General features: G+C 42.4%; 1 protein-coding gene across 1 annotated transcript; it reads right to left on the bottom strand.

The window, feature by feature from the left end:
• Nucleotides 1–1,779: 1,779 nt before the first annotated feature.
• On the bottom strand, nucleotides 1,780–12,529 carry SLC6A4 (solute carrier family 6 member 4). The gene is made up of 13 exons (XM_054287217.1): nucleotides 12,079–12,529; nucleotides 11,267–11,401; nucleotides 10,445–10,664; nucleotides 9,915–10,053; nucleotides 9,416–9,550; nucleotides 7,621–7,724; nucleotides 6,798–6,925; nucleotides 6,400–6,512; nucleotides 5,587–5,718; nucleotides 4,515–4,614; nucleotides 4,065–4,165; nucleotides 2,598–2,765; nucleotides 1,780–1,934 (listed from the first exon to the last, which is right to left on the bottom strand). Exons 1-13 carry the CDS (start codon nucleotides 12,527–12,529, stop codon nucleotides 1,860–1,862), a joined length of 2,001 nt encoding a protein of 666 aa, XP_054143192.1. The 3' UTR covers nucleotides 1,780–1,859.
• Nucleotides 12,530–19,992: the final 7,463 nt, after the last annotated feature.

Below are 19,992 nucleotides of genomic sequence, written 5' to 3' on the forward strand. Positions count from 1 at the left end.
ACTCTTGGAAATGGGCTTCAAATACACTTGAGGCATAAGCTACAAAACTTTCACATGAGTAACTGTCCAGGAAGACAGATTTATTGTGTTTTTCTAGTGGCAATTAAAGAACATATTCCCTTTTATAAATAGTTCAGGAGTCTAGTTCTGAAAGAACAGTCCTTGTCCCTCTTCAGTTATTTCCTCATTGGAAGTTAGGATTGAGACTTAGATGAACTCAAAACTCATTATGCAGAGTGGAAGAGGAAGGAAGTGGAAGAGACCTTTCTCCAGGTACACAGAGGGGGGAAACTTTGGCAGAAGTGATGGAAATGTTTTCACAATGCAAACACAGCATCCCTGCTTCCCTCTCACCTGGCAAGTGCTTCATACCCAGGTCAGCTCCCACAGGTTCCTTGATGCCCCTGCTCTGGCTGCACAGGGAACCTTGGCAACTTTAGCAAAGGGATACAAAAGAGACTTTTATCCTCTATTTTATTTTACTTTCATCATAATCTGTGTGCCAGAGTAAGAATACAATGCAGGTTTGTACAGGAATGATGCTTTCCTGGGTTTGTCTGCACTCCCACTGCAGCACAACTCGTGTCCTGCAGGGGCCAGGGCAGCTGCATTTGGGGAGCACCTGTGTGCCTGTCATGTAAAGAGCTTTGTATGGACATGGGGGTTAATTTGTGTGTCAGTGCCTTGAAATTTAATATAAGTGTTCTGATGAGAATCAATCCTGCTGAACTCTACTCAGCTTCTTGCTAAGAAAAAAAATTCCTCTCTTTTTCTTCTTCAGCTTTAAAACTCAATGCAGTCACATCTGAGTATGAGCTACTAAACCTTCAGAGTAGGTTTGGATTGTTGTAAATGTACTTTTATCAGCCAGCCAAAAGGATTATTCTAAATGTTACTTCTGTACTAGGAAAGAGGAGGAAAACCCCACAGGCTGGCTCCAGCAAATTTTAGGTGTGAAATTAACTGTTAAAAAAAGGGAAGTGAAGCAGAGAAAGAGATCTTTAAGATTGTACTTTTTGGCATCAGAACTCAAAAAGATTCATTGTTGGTCTTTAGTTTCTGTAGCTCTGCCAGGACAATGATTGGTTATGGAAACAGTGCAGTAAGTGCTGGCAGCTTAAGTGGCTTGTCGAGTAACTCATGATGAGTTTTTGTGGCTTGATTGGGTCTAAAGGAAAGTGAAGCCTCAAACATCACAAAAAATTATTTTTGTAATTTTTTTATGCAAAAAACAATAGAAATTGTTACCACCTACAAACCAGAGGAAATGAACGTGAGGCCGGTGCTACCAGCTGTGTGTGCTGATGTGTGCAGAGCTGTGCTGCTCAGCATTTTTCCTCTCCCTCTGTCTACTCCACCACAAACCTAGGGAACTTCCTAATTTTGTTTTCCTAGTGTATAAACCCCTGCGTTACTCGAGTAATGTATGGCTATCAGAAATATTTGTGCATTTTCCCACGCAGTTGAAGCAAGTAGAGAACCTTAGAAGCGAATACGACACTGCCCGGTACGAACGATCACACGGAGGGAGGAGCTACAGGAGCACTGCCACACACTGGGGGTCTACACCTAATCCTGCCGTGCCTTGCTCGTCCTGGAGGGGCTGCTGCAGGCGCTCGGTGCCGCTCCCGGAGCAGGGATGTTCCCTCGTGCTCCTCAGTGAGTGCTCAGTTCAGTAGATGTCCTTGAATTGCTTGGATCAATGTGCTGGAGGCATCACCTTTCCCAATGGTGCCAGTGGTGCAGCCTCCTTGGAAAACTCTTGTTTGTTGTCTCAGCTGGAAAGGAGGTTCTTTGGGGGAAGAGGGGGGAAAAAGTGACATTTTGTGCTCCTCTTCCTCCCCCAGAACCAGGGCAGCTTATACTGCGTTCATGCGGATGTCTCCAAAGGGAATTTCGGTGGCTGTTTCTGGAGTGATGCTTTTCAGAATACGCTGTTGGAAAGAAATCAGAAATGGATTGATTTTAGAGAGAGTACAAATCATGTCAGCCATTTAGAAAGAGATTAATAATAAAGTATGACTTTAAGTTACACATCTTGAACTATTTAAGAGTGTTGCAGGCCTCTGTTAGCACTATGAAGATGGAAAGTGCTGTAGAAGTACACAGCAGGATTCTTAAAATTATTTGTAACATAATTGGAATCAAAGCTTGACAGATCATATTAATGCTTTAGGACTTTGCAGTTTACTTGGATACCCTGAGCCTACTAAATATTTTCTTTATGAACTGGTATTTATTTAAACTTAGAAGAAATCCCAGTGCTGTCATTACAGATTTATGGCAGAGAAATCTTACTAAATGTGTGAAAGGAAAACAAGCTTTTCTTACAGATACACCCCAGGAAACCAGCCTTTCACTGCCTCATTTGCTTGACTGGGGGATTTTGAGTGTCTGGGTGAATTTTAGGAAGACTTTCCAGTTCATCAGAGCTTAAAAAACTACTTGATGTAACATTTTATAAGAATTGTCAGCAGCCTCAGTATGAACTGGGGAGATTTGTGAGAATCTGGGAACAGAACAGCCAGTCATTATATTTTTTTAGGGATCACCTCCTTCCTAACAGTGAAACAGAAGCAAGAGAACATCAGGGATACCTCCTTGAGTGTCCCTGGGGTGATGACCAAGCGATAGATCATGTAGATGGGAATGAAGATGATGGAGGAGGTTCCTATGCAGTACCCCACAACTGTGGTCCAGTAGGGATAATCATAGTCAAAGAGCCTCAGCTCAGGAGGACTGGACAGAAAGCTGCAAGTGACAAACTGAAAGAGAAAAAGAGCAAAGTGTGAATGTGTGGATTTTCGTGGCACGCACTTTATAGAACTCTGTTGACACTGAAAAAGAATCCTAAATTATATAAATGTAGACTTAAAGCAAATCAACAACAAATCATGAAACAAACACCAAGAGGATCCTTCCCAAAACAGATGCTCTCCACTCTACACTGCTCTCTGTCAGAACAGGAAAAGGAAAAAAGTCAGCTCAGTTACTGCTGTTGGATCATCTTCCTGAGCATGTCATTCATGACTGAAAAATTCCTTAGGAAACAACAAACACTTTTAGTTGAATACTACAGGAATAATATTTGTGACTGCCCCAGAAAGGGTCTCTGACTAATTTTTTTCCAGAGTATCATCAGAAGCTCAGGATTTACCAGCAAAACTTCCATACAGAAATGACATCTTGTATCCTGAGCTTTCCTTATTTTAGGTGGGTTTCCATAGGGAATACAAATAACTCTGCCTGGTAGCCACATCCCCAGAGCTCTGTGCCTCTCCATTTTGCTGGTTTAGGATTACAAAGAGGACAGAAATATAAAAATTACTGTGGTGACATTTTAATTTGTAGATTTCTCTTTCTAGGGGTAATAAAATCAAGGTCTGTTAATTGTGCCTTGATCATTCCAAGTGTTTTGAATTCATTCTGTAGGTCTTAAATCTACATTCTGTGCTTCATAAACTCCATCTTGACCTGCTGTGCTCCCACTAAGGCCAGTCAGAATAAAAGATAGCATGGACTAATTTTGAATCAGGAAATGAACACTTTATGTTCAAATGTTATTAATAACACTGCCAAGCCAAACACTGGGACAGTATTTCCAATTCTGAGCTATAGATTTATAATGGTTCCAATTAACTGCTGGGAATTTTAAGTGGAATATTCTAAAGTTGCCCATCAGCAGTTGCTGAGACAGTGTATTTATTATCTTGGTTTTCCTCCTCTGACAATATGTTTCATCAGCTTTTATTGCTACATTTTGCTGAGGTAAACATAAGGCAGCAAAACAAAGTAAATTTGTTTAGCAGAGGGCAGGGGGGAGTTATTCAAAATCCAGATTTATTCAGCTAATTCAACTACAAAAATCCTTAAAACTGTGATTTGGTAACAAGGCCTTACAGCATTGTATTGGGTTTTTCACTAATTGAGCCTTTTTTGTTTAACAAAAAATGTTACTAAAGAACTTCAGGAGAGAATTCTGGAATTAGGCTTTTAGAATGAGCTGCATTGTTCAGTGGTGATTTTCTTGGTGCTGGAAAGAAGAAGCTCTGAAGAAAACTCACCAGAAGGAAAAGGGGACTAATTGCAACCCAGCAAACTCGCCAGTACCAGCCTGGGGCAGAGCCCAGCATTTCTTTCACATCGTTGCAAAACTGGGTGATGCCTGTGGACACAAGTGGGAGGAGAGGGATGACAGCAGATCTAAGATTTTCTTCAGTAGATTCTCAACACCTTTTTATGCCCAGCAAGTAAATTCAGAATCTATCCCAAAATACCATTTTGTTTCTATAACTCCTTATTGTACTAAATCCTTAATTATTCTGAATTACACCTCCTGTTACTTTAGCTATCAGAGAGCAATTAACACTAATTCTCACTGCTGTAGTTATCAGTGAGTCTGTAAAAAGCTTTTGTAAGCTTTTTTCTGGGGAATGGGTGATGTTGTCTGCAGAAACTGAGGCCATGCTGAGCTGCAGGAGCTCAGGAGGTTGGGGTGGGGTGTTTGGAGGTACCATAGAACCAGGACACAGCCACTGCCTCCAGGAACACGACGGTCAGGACAGCCGGACCCGTGGCATATTCCTCAAACAGCTTCACCACATATGCTCCTCCCTGGAAAAGAGACCAAGCTGTCAGTGTGCCCAGGATGCTGCCCTGCAGAACGTTCACAAGTGGGGAATTCACCCAGTTCTGTCACTTTGTGGCTGTTCCTGCCAGGGAAACCCTGGGGAGCTGCTCACCCTCTGTGGCCACCCCTCACCCGGGGGTGCCATGAAGAGAAGCTAAAATCTAATGGCCCTTCTGGCTGGATTTTAGTGAAAAAAGGGGATTTTACAGCATGGCTTTGTGCATGCCCTCCTCTCCACCAGGGATCACAAGTCCTGAACAGCAAATAAATAAAGTGTTGCTTTGCTTTCTTTCTGTTTGGGATCTAGAACCACGAAGGAGGAAACCTCTTGCAGAGGAACTCAGCATCCTTGTACAGCAAACACTTCATATAAGAAGGAAGTTACACATAAATGAGCAAGTGGAGTGAAACATGACAGGAAAGCCAAGTATTTCTTTCTATTTCCCTTGTGATCATTACACTCATTATTCAAAAATTGCTTGTTGTGGGAATGAAATCCACAAGCCCCATGGGAACAATTTGATGTGACTAATGGTGATTTCTGCCTTGAAACAGTGAGGAAGATCCAGGAAATTCGTTACTAGATCTTTTTTTAAATTCAAAATACATTTTACACGTTGTGAAGATTATAATAACTATTCATGTTATTTTTAAACACAGAGGTTTTGGGAATAAGAAATAAACCACATAAAAATGTGGCTGGTTGTCTGCTGACTGATGAGCAGCACCATTTATGATGTGTAGCACATAATGAATTGCAGTATGATCATTTTGCAACATATTTCCTAGTGAAATCTAATTCACATTTATTCCAAGCAATGGATTTCTAATGCATAGAGAAAACAGCCTGGACGTTCAATCTGATTTCTTGAAACTCTCTTCAAAAAATTACTGCCCTCTCCAAGGTGTCATTGGCAGGAAGCTGCCAGTGAGGGAGGCTGAGGTGAAATACTCACAAATGTCAGGGTTGCCAGCGACCCCAAAAAGCAAAGGATGGTCAGACCAAGGACAAACAATTCCCTGCGTTTGCCCCAGACGTGGGGGAATTCATCCAGGACTCCAGTAATCACTCCCTCTAGTCCTGCAAACTGAAAAGCATGGAAAAGTCACTGGGAAATAGAGGGCAGTGTTACCTGCTGAAAAGTATGTTTGAGTGCTTAAAGGAGCATTGAAACATTGGTGCTTTATTCTGCTTTAGAGTTGGTGTGGGGTTTTAGACAAGTCTTTCCTCCTAACTTTTTAAAACTCTTTAGGGTGGGGATTTAGTGTTCAGGTGTCTGTGGGGATGTATTGTCATCCAAAGGCACCAGGATGTGGAGAAATGAGAGGTGGTTCAGTAGGACCAAGACTGAAATCAGCTGAGTTCAGCCCTGCTGGAAGGAGCTGATTCTCCACCTGTAAAACCAGACTCACATGACAATTTTTTAGTGTATCTCCAGTTCTCACCTTTTAAATCCAAATTATGTGAAAAAATTCCAGATTTTCCTAATTGCTTTGTAAGTTTACAAGCAAGAAAGGAGACTGGATGGCTGCATTCAATTAGGAATGTATAAATCAATTTGCTTGTATTTCAGGGTCTTAATTGTCGCAGCATGACAGTGACAAATAATTGATTATATTCAAACCTATTCACATAAAAATTGGAGTAACAGTTGCTGTCTTACAGAAGGCACCTGGCACTGCAAACCCCTCAGTGCCAGTGCAGTGTTTGTAATTCTGTTTCTGTGGTGCCTCAGGGGGCCAGGCTGTGTCCCCTGCTGACCACTCACCGTGCTGTCCAGGCCCAGAGTGAGCAGCATGAGGAAGAAGATGATGGCAAAGAAGGTGGAAGCTGGCATGTTTGCAATGGCCTCTGCGTAGGTGATGAAGAGCAGGCTGGGTCCTGGAGCAGAGATGGGATCACTGTTAGGACATGGTGTCTCCCAGGGAGAACTTCTCCCCCCAGGCTGCTTTGCCATGTCTGTGAAACTGCAAATCTGAAATCTGGCTTCTATATGTGATATTTATAGGCTAATTTTTTTAGCTGTAACAGTGCCCAATAAAGTCAGCATCCTGAATAATATATTAAATATTTCTCATCACTTAGGCTGCTCCCGATCTAGAAGTATATATACAAATATATTCTATCTTAGAAGCAGTTTGAGATGTGTATGAAATGTTTACCTACCAGTGTCCTTGGCAACCTCTGAGACATCTTCATTCCTCATCTCAGCCATGTAGCCCAGCACGGTGAAGATGACAAACCCAGACACAAAGCTGGTCAGGCAGTTCACGGTGCTGGTGACCAGAGCATCTCTGCAACAGAAGACCTAACTCTCATCAGGGACCCAACTCTCACCTGCACCTGCTAGAAAGGGTTTACAACCTCTTGATCCACAATCTAGACACACTCCTAGAAAAACTGGGGGAATACAAGGAAAAAAAGAGCAGCAGATTTGAAAGAAAGAGGAAAAACCCCAACAACCCATGACTACTTTTTCTTCTCAAATCCACACAGGTGCTGTAACATCAGTCTGCCACTGGATTGGATGCTGGCTGCATCCTGCTGTTTTAAAAGAATAGGAATTAGTACATGAATATTAAAGAATTGAGAATTTTATTTTAGAGGCTAGAAATAGATTTTTTTTCAGGTAACAAGGAAAAAACATAAATTGCCTTTCTGCTTGAGACAATGAAGTTATTTTTTAACTGACTACTGAGATTAAATAACTACAATGTGATGGTTTGGCAGGGGTTTAGTCCATTTTGTTGTGGCAGGTTTCTACATTTTAGACCTCTTGCTGTAAAATTAGTAAAAATCATCTTACTTTAAGTGGGCAACAGAGGAGAAATGCTTGAGCTTGCAGGTTCTCTGTTACACTTACTTCTGATTTCTATGTACACAGGTCTGACAATTTAGTGCCTTTCACCAACACCCTGTTTCTTTTTCATAAATACTCACAGTTATATTTTTAAACTCGATTTTACTTATGGAATAAGGTAGAACTCACTGGTAGCAGTTGTTGTGGAATTTGTTGTAGCTGGAATAAGCCAACAGGACCCCAAAACCTGGTCCCAGGGAGAAAAAAATCTGAGCTGCTGCATCCACCCAAACCTGGAAAATATTGAAGGCCAAGAAAAAAAATGCCATGAAACAGATTGAATGAGTTTGGCATATCCAGAATATCACTTAAATCACAAAAGGGCATTTCACTCTTCTGTCTATGCCCTAGTCCTGGTCTAACAGACACTCTGTTGAAAGAGCTGTTTAAATATGAATGTTTGTTGTAGAGCTGTTGTGGCTGTTGCACTTCTGCCAGCATCTTAGATCAATTCAGTCAATTGCCTGTAATCAATTTAACACAAGTTTTGCAGTGAATGGAGAACTTTATAACCATGATTTTGAAGTCTTCCAAATGTTCCACGAAACTGTGCTGTTCAATAGCTCTGTGCTTGGCAATGCGTCCTCCAGGCTATGTAGACTTTTCCTGGATTTATGGAAATCCATTTGGCTGTGTGGATGCAGTTCTGGTTCTTGAGGCTCAATTCAGCTTTGTTGTAGCTGTGACAGATGTAAGTGTGATGATCTTGTTATGAAAAGCTTGTTGTACTTGAAAAGTGGCCACAGCCCTAATGAGTAATGTTCTAAAGTACAATATCAGCTCTCTTTCTGAAGGTGAAAGTCCTCATTCATTTATTCTCTTTTGATTGAAACATGGAGTTCATTACAACTCATTTCTAATATTCTCTGCCATCGTGTGAGGCCATCCTGTATCACCCAGACAGAGCTCTGTCATCACCCAGCACACAGATTGCAATCTGCTGTCCTCACTCCAGATACATCCAATACAATATCAATGCCCTTTATTGCTTTTTCAGAAGATGTGGTTCCTTATTGGAGATGCTGCTTTATCAGAGGCTGGTGTCTTTTCATTTCCTCTTCATTCAAAACTCTTCATATCAGCTGGGCAGCAGCAGACTTGCAAACATTGGAAATTTTTAATCTTTGTGTTTGTAGTATTTATTGCATTGGGGTTTTTTCCATCACCCTCCTCACCAGACACTTTCACAGGCCGTGGAGTGAGCACAGCCTTGAGCCTGATGGATTGCTTGTCATCCACAGAGTTCAAGGCTGGATCAGACACTGGAGGGCCTGGGCTTTGTTGGTTAGCTCAGTTTGTCCTCATTCCTGCTTTCCTGTCAAATTTTGGTGGTGTATGCAGGCCTGACTGATTTATTCCTGCTCCACAGGCACTTACATGAGTTACTGGGCCAGGGTTTAGTTGGTGTCTGTGGGCTCATCTGCCAAAGCTTGTTACAGGATGGAGACAGAAGTTTCTGCTCCAGTAACCTGCACTATTTAAATAGGGGCAGCTGTGGACACTGTAGGGCTGTACTCATCCCCTTAAGCCAAAATCTGCAGCTCCACCACTCGTTAGGGTTTAATAAATTCACTTTTCTCAGTGTGACTCACAGGGGAAGGATTTGTTGCAGTGTAGGAGCACTCACAGCTTCTCACTCAGTGTCAGCCTGGTCACCATTTTCCTGGTGAAAAAGATTTGGTCACTTGCTTTCTTCTAATCAGATCACTCATTCTGTTCAACCACTGTATGGGAGCTCTGCCTGTAATTTAAGCTAAACTGAGGGTAGACTCTAATCTTTAAAATTCTTTATGATTATGGAAAGAGCATGGGCTCAGGCTTTTGGGTCCATGCTAAGACATTTGTTCAGTCATGCTCTATGCATCTATGGTGATACACACACAGATAGGCTGAAAGCAAATCTCCCTTTTATAAAGCTCTTTACCTCAGTGGCCAGGAGTTTCTGCCAGTCAGGTTTCAGGTAGTAGAGGACACCTCTCCAAGCCCCAGGCAAAGTTGCACCTCTCACGAGCAGGATGAAGAGGATGATGTAAGGGAACGTGGCAGTCACCCAAACCACCTGTGGGGGGACAGGGTGAGTGTTTGCCATTGGGAGAAAGGTAGCAGGGATAATAATAATTAGTTAATCATATTATATGTCTTAGCATTTATAGCATCTTCACATGAGCTTCTCTGCAGGTCTGTAAAGAGGCAGTTTGCACATCTGAACCCTCTCCCTGGCAGGATTGGTCCTGCCCAGAGAGCAGTGGTGTCACTTATTTTACTTTATTGCTTAGAGTAGCAGTCACTGTACAGCAAGTGCTCCCCAAATACCTCAGACCATAATCCTGTCATGAAAACAACCTGAACTAATCCCCTGACAATTAATTGGCTCACGTAGAACTGCCTCAAGACAAGCTGTTGTGTCTTGCTTTTGCATTCACCTTGCCAGATGTTTTGACCCCTTTCCAGATGCTGAAGTACACAATGGTGAAGATGAGCAGCAGGCAGAGGGTCAGCTGCCAGCTAATGCCCCCCAGGTCATCCAGCCCATTGGATCTGTGCACCTGCAGAACCTGCCGGCTGCAAGAGGAAAGAGAAACGCAGCAGAGACACTTTTTAAACAAATGCTTACATTAAATGTGCATTTTACAGTCCCATTCTGTGATCTGAGCTTTACAAGGAATCTTGAGGTCTTGTTAAGCAGCCTTCAAAGTCATGACATTTTGGATTCATTTTATTTACTTAAAAGTTTGATATTAACAGCACACCAGTGATAAGTGACAGCAGACAGCAACTGGGAAACTCCTAAAACACAGAGCACTCCCCATGCACCCTAAGCTTAGACCCCCTCCAAAAATCCAGTGATTTGAAGGGGATACATCAACAATCAGCCCTGCTGCCCTCTGAGGAAAACTTTGCTGGTGTTCCAGCAGTCTGGCTACCACCACCATCCTCACTTACATGCACTTACGTATAAAATTCTTCTGCAGGAGAGATGGAGTGCTGGGACCAGCTGACATTGTCCTTGCTGAAGTAGTTGGTGCAGTTTCCTGTGTTCCAGGGGTTTGTGCAGCTGGTCCAGGGCAGCTCCGCCGTGAAGGAAGAGATGAGGTAGTAAAAAGCCCAAGCCATGATGGTGTTGTAGTAGGAGGCTACGTAAAGATCTATGATACAGATGGCAAAGCCAATTCCTGGAGAGGCAGGAAAGAATTGCATTCAGTCAGTGTAAGTTTTAGGCAAAAAAAAAAAAAAGAGAAAAATAATTGCTTGTCACATCAACAACCATTTGTCTAAGGCAGCTCTGCAGGAGGAACACACACCCTCCCAAGTGTTTACAACATTAGGATTTCTTGTGACTTCAGAAATACTCCGATTCCAGCAAAGCATCCTTAATCAAGACAGAACATTCTTATAAAGAGATGCTTTCTATGTGTTCCTAAATTTCTACAATTTAGAAATAGGCATCTTGCAGTCTCAGTAAATATAAAGACAGGATCAGAGCTACAGCACTGGGAGCAAGAGTAAGTGAGGATATAGAGCAGTTCTTTTTATTCTTTATCATTTTAGGCTTGGTCAGCCTCTCTCTAATCAATTTGAGTTGCAAAGTGTATGTGTATACAAGAGTACACACACATGTGCAGGTGTACCTGGAGTTTTAGGAAAGCTTTCTTTATAAAGCCAAATCTTATGTAGAACAAGTCTTACTTGGCTTTATGAGATTTTCTTTTCCCCCCCTCCCACCTTTATAGGAAAATTTTCCAGTTATTAAGAAAGTTCCATTTCCCTTTGTTACCTTTGAATATAGGACATATTTTTCTCCAAATGGAAATACAGCCATTCCTGTGGTACTGTCCTAGTGCTAATTCCATATAGAAGAGAGGGATCCCTCCAAAGAGGGCCATGATTGTGTAAGGAATGAGGAATGCTCCTGCAAGAGAGAAAGCAGATGATTGCAACTCTTCACAGACTTCTCTTACAGCATTACCAGCACTCCATAAACAGGAGTTCCTTTTATCTCACAGGGAAAATGCACATCCCCTCCCTAGCCAGCACACCTCTGAATTACTGTGGGATTTCTCATAAGAGTAACTACTCAGCAGTGTGAACAAGAAGCAACACCCAGCCCAAACTTCTCACATTTCTGCAACACAGGATTCACTAAGACTTCACTCTCACACCTGTGAGATGGGCTACAGATAAAATTATTAATTTCTCCAATAAAATGCCTTTGTTACATCAGAGAGATGAAAGTCCTTTCTAAGATCTTGATTAGATTTTAGATTTGTATTTTGTCTCTTATGTCAGTGAGTCAAAGACCCAGCCTTCCTCATGAGTTGGTTTAGACATGTTGGTTTATCAGATTTTAAAATGCTCCTTGGGAAAGGGATTGAGGTGTTGGAGTGTGGGTCTGCACCTACCTGGTTCTCAGCTTCTAGTTGTGCTGTGCTAAACAGCTTTTCTGTGATTATCCTATCCCAATATTTAGGTTTTTCAGTGAATAATTTCTCCTTGATCATTTGTTACACGTGATATTCTAAAAGCCACTAAATCATTCATTTATAAACCAAGAAATTCAGCATTAAGGAACAATAAGTGGGCACTGACCTCCTCCATTCTGGTAGCAGATATAAGGAAATCTCCACACATTTCCCAGATCCACTGCGTATCCAATGACAGAGAGGAGAAAGTCAATTTTTTTACTCCAGGTCTCCCTGTCCTCCAGCTCCATCAGCTGCTGCTGAGCCTCGGCGCCGCAGGTGGTGGACGTGGTGGTGGTGGTGGTGGCTGCTGGGGCCGTGCCCTGGGCATCCTCCCCCTCTCCATTGCAGGGAGCCGAGCTCTGAACCCCTGAATAGCCATTGGAGATCTGGGCTGCCTCCCCTTTGTGCCCCTGGCTCGCGTGGCCTTTGTTGCCATCCTCCACCAGCCGCAGGGCAGATTTGGGGTTCCTGACCACAAGTCCGTTCTCTTTACAATCTTCTCCTTTGCTACAGTCTGAGGTGTCTTTCTTGGAAGTCAGGGGCTCTGTCTCATTGCTTGTGGTCTTTTTTTCCATTTTTGCTGAGATTTGTTCTGGTCACTTGCAGACAGGCAGCACCACAGGGTCCCTTTGGGGTTTATCTTCCTTTATTCCCAGCACTTTTAGAATTCCTCTTCCATACTTAAATCCATCAGATTGAAGGCACAAGCACCATCTAAGAAATGAGAAAGAGTTGAAAATCCATTACAAGCTTTACTGGTGCTGGTAATTTTCAAGTTACAGCCAGCAGATTCTGTGATTAAAGTACAGAGGTAATTAACCCTCACAGCATGCAATGTGGATCACAGAATAGATAATCTGGGATTTTGCTCAGAGAAGGGCAGGAAGAAATCATCCTCTATGACAGCAGAACCTGGTGTACCTGGATCACACCCTCTCAGGAGGATCTGCTGGACTTTGTGCATTGTTGGACACCTCACACCCAGTCACAGTCCTGCTGTCCTCTGGCATCACCTTCTCCTCTGAACACTGCTGGACTCCCAGTTTGCAAACTGAGGGCAGAGCTTAGTGGGACTTTTATTGACATTTTCCTAAGTTCATCCTGCAACTCATCCACTCATCTTGTAGCAATTTCTAAATTCACCCGGTACGAAAGGAAAAGAATTCATTAAACAAATATGAGATAACTAAGGATATAAAAATTACATTTCACAACCACCTTCCTTGAGAAATCCCAATGTCTGCTTTGTTTAGCAGCAGATGTGGAAGGCTTAAATGAAACTTTGGAAAAGTATTTAAATCTCAGTGGTTTTGCATTAACTAACTTTTGAGGCTCAGTCAACACTGATAAGAAAAAGAAGAAGTCATAAACTTCAGTTTGATTCTTCTCTTTAAGAACTGACATGTGAGTCTAAAGGACAAAACTTGTCCCCGGTTTTATCTGACTCCCTGGGCAAATAAAGCATCTTTCACTCAGTTTGGATCTGCTGACGCTGTGTCCCAGCCCTGGGAAGGGTGGTGGGCACAGCTCCTGTGCTCCTGCACTGGGAGGATCCCTGGCTGCTGTGCCCTCTTCTGGTGTGTAAAAACAGAATCCAAGGGAAATAAACCATCCTGGAATAAAGTATAACACAATTAACTTTTCCTGCAGAACAAAGATAACAGAGAAGGAGTTGTGATTCTGGGAGCAGGTCATGTTTTGTTTTCTGCTGATTTGTTCAGGTAAACACCCAGCTGCCTTTACCCAAGAAAACTTTGGAACAGGAGCTGATCCCCTGTGCTGTAAATTCCCCAGGGCAGAAACCCTGCTTTATTGCTAGCAAAGAGTCACACAAGCTACATCATGCCAAGATTAAATGATTACATCTAATTTTTCCCTTTCAAAACATTTTATCATGGTAGTAAATGTCATTGTCACATCCTAGCAGAAAAATAAGCATTATTTCGCTTAGAACTGCAGGAAAAAACTAAAGCAGAGAAGGGATATCACTTGCTTATTTCTAGAATTTCCTGATTATCAGAGCTATGAAAACTCAAGCTTTCCCCAGCTTTCCACCTTTTACAAAGACAGTTTGCTAAACCTTTTCTAAACATTTCTCAGTGCAAGCAGAAAGAGAAGGAAAGTTATTGAGCTGCAGAGCAAACAGGAGGATGGCTTTGAGATAAAATTCACTTGAAAATATTGCTAATAACTTTCAGAAATATTTAGTTCTTCAAGTTTACATTCTGTCTCTACCCAAATAGTCTCTTTTTTGTCATACAGCAAGCAGAGCATCATTAATGTGAATTCTTACAAGAGCAAGTGCTTCACTGCTGTTAATTAATTATCCACAAAAATTGAAACATCTTCAAGTTCCAGAGAAAAACACCAGGGCAAAGAACAGAAGGTTCTCTTTTACCTGCAGGACTATAAAACCTGAATGCCTTTGGAGTCCAAAACCTTCCAAATGTCCCAAAAGAGGTTCTGGAGATGGAAACAGCCCTGGTGGCCACAGAGAAATCCAAGGGAAGGCCACAGCCAATCCTCCCCTTGTACAGAGTATGGTAAATACCAGGTGGGAACGTGGAAAAGTAACCTGAGCCCTTCTGGACTTTACACCTCTCACTCATAAATGGGAACACAGTAAAGGATGTTGATTTAACTGCATTATCTCATGGGACTGATTTTTCCATATCTGAGGCTTAAACTCTCACTGTGTTTGTAAAACTCTTTATTTCTGCACATTTTTAGTGCTTTCTTTACTAAGCGGAGGTCAAGGAGTTATTGTTGATATCCAAGATTTGTGACAACCAGGATTGTTGTCCATCCAGACCTAAATTCCTTCTCCTGTTCTTCTGCACACCACAGGGGAAAAAAAAATCACATTGTTTGAAATACTTTGGTTGAATTTTCAGTAGTTTGAGCCTCAAATATGCAAAATTACTTGTGAATTTTCAGGGGCTCCAGCTGAAATCAGAACTATTTATTTCTGAAGAAGGAATTCCAGCTTGTCAGCTGTCCTGGGAAATCTCTGCAGTGATGGAGTCCATGGCTGCACAGTGGAATTCACGGGGGCATAGTTGGCACATGCAGACAGAACAGTTTCAGATTATTTCATTACACCATAAAAAATTATGGGAGAATGTTCATTTTTCTTTGCTTTGCTGCAAATCAAGGAAAAAATTGAAGGAACTGTGAGCACTACAAAGAGTGTAAAGAGCTGCAGAGAGAGCTCCTGGGGTGGGAAATATGCTCGGACACAGGGAAGATATCCAGGGGAAAATGACCCCAATTTTGCCCATCTCAGCCTCCACCACTTCTCTGCACAGATCCCCAATTCAGGTGAATGAATGATGGCAGCAGTGATTTTAGAAATAAGTTTATTACCTGTTTTCAATCCGAGCCGTCACAAAGGTTGCTGTTACATAACTGCACCTTGGCTCCTTATCAGGCCTAATTAGCAGCAGGAGAAAAAGAGATAAAAAAGGGAAGAAGACAGAGCCGTGTGCTTTCATTTCCCTTTGATCTGTGCTTGGCAGACTTGGTGACTTTGCTCCTCTGGGAGCCCCGGTGCCCTGAGCTGGGGCTGTTCCCTCCAGGAGCACGTGGAAGGTGCCAGCCCTGGGAATGTCACCCTCCCTGAGCAAAGAGTGACTCAAGAGGAGTGACCCTGCAGTCCTGCACAGCTGTCCCAGCTTTGCTGAAAACATTTGGGTGATAACTGAAGACATGTGTTCCCACACGTGCTGCTGCAGCCACCAACGCAGTTCACATCAGTCAGACATTAATTAAATTATATTTATTTATCTCCCTCACGGAGATGAGCTTGAACACTGCACGAATTAAAATCCCTGCATATTCCTTGATGCACAAATCCGGCTCTTTTGCCTGTACCAGAGCAATCCTCGAGGAGCATCCCTGGCCTGGAGCCCGGTTCAAGTTTTAAATGTTGGAGCATCTCCTGTTTATTTCTGGAGGCTCGCAGTGACCTCTCCTGGCAGTGCGGGAATCCCTCGCCTTTCATGCTCTGCCACAGAGTAAACAACTCTTCCCAGCACCATAACAACGGGATTTTCCTGCTCTCGGCACTTTTTAAAGCAGGAATTGGCTTTTCATGTGTCTGGGAGAGCAAAGCGATGGGGCTGAGAAGCAGCAAAGAGCAGATGCTGCAAGGGAGGCAAATCCGGAGTCACCAGGAACTGCAGTTTGAGGTGGGGCTGCAGAGCCTTCCCCAGCCCTCACCCACCCCCTGTGCCTCCCATTTTAACCTTCACAGCTGCAAAAATTATAGATTTGTACAAGTATAATTTCACACCGATGATGTTCTTATTTCATGTGCCAATTCCGTGGCAGTCGGGAAGCAGCACTCGCTGGGCTAAAGGAAAACTGAGGTCCCACCTTCCCTCCCCTGCTCCTCCATCCTCCAGCCCTTCACATGCAGGCACTTGCAGGGAATTGAGGCTTTGAACCTCAGGAAGAGTCAGCCCAGGGTGTTGGCAAACAGAATGAAACCCTGGGATGATTCCTGTTAACTTGACCTAAATCTCACATTTATCACAAAGAATTTGAGATGGTTGAAGTTACAGCTGCCTGACTCACCTGACACCGTGCAGCTCACCCAGGCAGTCGTGCAGAAATGGAAAGAGTCCAAGGACATTACTTTTATCTCAAATATCAAGCAAGAAGTTTGTGTGACAAGATAGAATCACTCACCCCAGGCAGGAGAGGGCTGTGCTGTTTGCCTGGACCTGTTCTCACCCCTGAGCCACAAATGAGCCAGAGAGGTTTCATGATTTTCCTCTGAGTTTGCACAGGTCAGGAGCAACCCTTAAATCAAAGTGTCATGGAATAGATGTCCCCATACTGTGAGGATTTGTTAAAAAATTTAAAATTTCAGCCAATTAAATTGCATTGCTCTCAATTATGGTGAATTTTGCCTGCTGTGTGTCATACACAAGTCATATTTAGGTTCGTAATGCTAAAAAGAATTTGGTGCCTTTTGATGTTGAATGTGTTCACTTTTACTGATTCCTTTAAAAAATGAGTACCCAGAATGTCCTTTCCTGTTAGCTCATTAGCAAGTGTGACAGTCTGTATTTCAGATTTCAAAACCTGATAGTCAAAACTGCTTGGGAGCCACAGAATTGGGGCATTAGGTGTAAAGCAGATCTAAGCTGATATCTAGACCATCCCTCCACAGCTGAAAATTGATTTATTCAGGGGAATTTTTTTAGAAATTCTTTTCTAGTTTAAGAGAATCAAAATAAAGAGTGATCAAACCCCACTGAAATTAATGGTCCAGTGAATTGTAACAGATTTGTACCAATGATTTTAAATGTTACAAAAGTTGGGTACTGTGGCACAGCACTGTGACCTGGGAGTGTTTTAAGAGGAATCTTTGAGCATGCAGGTGACAAAATGGACAAAATATCCTTTGTGTGAATATTTGCAGGGCTCCAAGGGCTCCCTCAAGTTCCTGCTGAAGCAGAGTGAGCTCAGCAAGCCCTGCTGGTGGGACAATGGCCCTGAAAGCCCTCAAAGGCTGCTTCCCAAAGAGTGGCACAAGGAGAGGTTAACTCCTGTGTTCCCAATAAGGCTGCACATGGGTGGGATGGGAAAAGAATTCCTCTGAAAGCAGCACTTTGGGGGAAATATAAACCTGCCCTGGGAGTTTACATCACAATCTTGTCCCCGTCTCAGTCTGAAATTAAAAACTCATCAGGACAGAGAGATTTTTACCTTTACAATTGCGTAGAGAAGACCGGCACTGCACTGTAGTGGGAATGCTGCCAAGCTGGTGTCAGTCATGTAAAGAACAGGGAGGAGGGGAAATGCTTTTTTTTGGCTTGAGAGTGTCTGTGTGTAGTGCAAGGAAACAGATAAGCTTGGAGGGGATGATATTGCTGTTGTATTCTTCCTCCAGTTATTTATATAAACTTGAAGGAAGGGTCATAACACAGCAAGCTAAATACTAAATAAATGGAGCACCATCCCTTGGTAACAGATGATGTTTCTCTGAAGGGGATTTGTTAATGGCTATCTCCAAATTACAGCCCTGAATTCAGGCTCCAAGTTCCACTCAAGTTCTGCATGGAACATTTACCCCACAGGCAGGGCTCATTGTGTTCTGTCAGTTCTGTAAAATACAGAGCTGCAAACACACAGGCTGGGAAAAGATTTCAAACATGGGCATCAGGAAGGAGATCAAGACACAGAATTAACATTTCTTTAGGCTGTTACTAATGAAAACTCAGCAATTTATATTTCCATGGAGGAAAGCAGGAAGGAACTTAAACATACTGCACGTTTCCATGTGTGGGAATAATTCTGTGTTGTTATGAAATTCTAGTTTTGGGGCAGTTTTTCTTAATTTAAGCTGAAATTCATCACACCCTGTCCAATTAGAAAATGGTCACAACAGCCACTTGCTATATGAGAAGTTTGCAAAGTATTCTCCAAGAAAATTATGGTTAATTCACCATCAAAATCACCAGAAGATGCAGCCCAAGTGTTTGAGCCTTTCCCTGTAAATGTCTGACAACCCACATTAAAAAAATGCCACAACATTTTCAAGAATCCAAATCCATTAAATGCCTGATCCCTTTTCCCCCAGGCTTTCTCAACATATCAAAACATGTTTTCCTTGCCTATTTATATATTCAGTTGCATTGCCTTCCTTAATTAAACTCCATATTTCTTATGAACTAACCCAGCAAGCCAGTTAGTTTCAGTAAACGTGATTGACTATAAATATATGTAGGACATACTCTTCAGATTTATTACTTGCAATAAATCTGTCCCATTGAGTTCAATAATTTACTGTGCTGGAACCATTTACCTTTTAAAATATAACTTAATATAGTTAATAAAGCTCACTTCACCCTTTCAGAATAAATAACAGCCCAAATTGCCTATTTTTTTCTTCTTTTTCCTTCAGATTCTGCTGCTTTCCTTCATTTTTCCTTATAGTTTAATGCTTTTTCGTAAGCTTTAAATAACTTTACATCTGTAATGCAGTTATGTGGACTGCCAAAACTCTGAAGTTTAGATTGTCAGAACATGTTCTGCTACAGGCATTTGACTCCCAACATTCATAACTGCTGGACAAGTGCCTGAACACGACAGAGCAGAGCATGGAACAGCAGGAAAGAAATAAAAGGCACTAAAAGTTTTAAAAACTCAAGGAAAACTCAAACTAAAATCAATGTATCTCTGTTTGCCCCCAAAGCTTTGTTAGATGAAAAATGTTTTAGAAATTGTCAAAGCCCTTAAAGCTGATTCAAAAACAAACAAAACCCAGAGTACAGACTTTAGCCTGTCACTCGTATTTCAGATTTTATAACTGAAATGCAACGAGGAGGGAAAGTTAATGAAACTCTGCGGCTGCTGCAGGGGGGCAGCTCTGAGGAGCAGCTCTCTCTGTGCCTGCCTGAATTTCATAAAAGTGTAAAAGTGCCTGAGCCACGGCTGTGTAAAGACAAAATGATCAGTACCTGTGTGCGGGGTGGGTCCCAAGCGCTGCCCTCGCGGAGATCCGAGCTCGAGTCCCCTTCAGCCACATTTACCTCAGCCTGTGGCCACCTCAGCATCCTGGGCAGCTTTTTGTACACCAGTCCCCCTCACATGGTCTGATTGCCAGATAATCTGCTGCCAAAGAGCTCTTTAAGAATTTTTGCGTCACTTTAGTCAAATAAACTTTATGTTTCACCAGGGCTGCGGCTCAGTTTTCCTCCTAGAGGTGGGTGGCTACATTTGCCTGCTCTGATCTGTTGTGGCGAGCAGGATCCAATGAAGGCAGAGGCAGAAGGAAGGGGAGCTTTCCTGGGAAGGGACAGCTTTGCTGGGTGTAGTTATAAATATAATTAATAGGATGGGGGTGAGGATGGGCACAACGAAGTTTTGAGGGAGTCAGTGAATTAGAAATTTGTGTAGATTACAGGGGGATGGGAAGGACTGGGATATTATCACAATAAAGGGGCTTGAAAAATAATAATTTCTTTTCAATTCTCTTCAATTCTTGAAAAGAATAATTTCTTTTCAATAATCCTGAATAGCTGCA

Source organism: Melozone crissalis, unplaced genomic scaffold (genome assembly GCF_028551555.1).
Source record: "Melozone crissalis strain CALT ecotype California unplaced genomic scaffold, PUWL_Pcris_2 ptg000057l_1, whole genome shotgun sequence".
In the NCBI taxonomy this organism is placed as follows: Eukaryota; Metazoa; Chordata; class Aves; order Passeriformes; family Passerellidae; genus Melozone; species Melozone crissalis.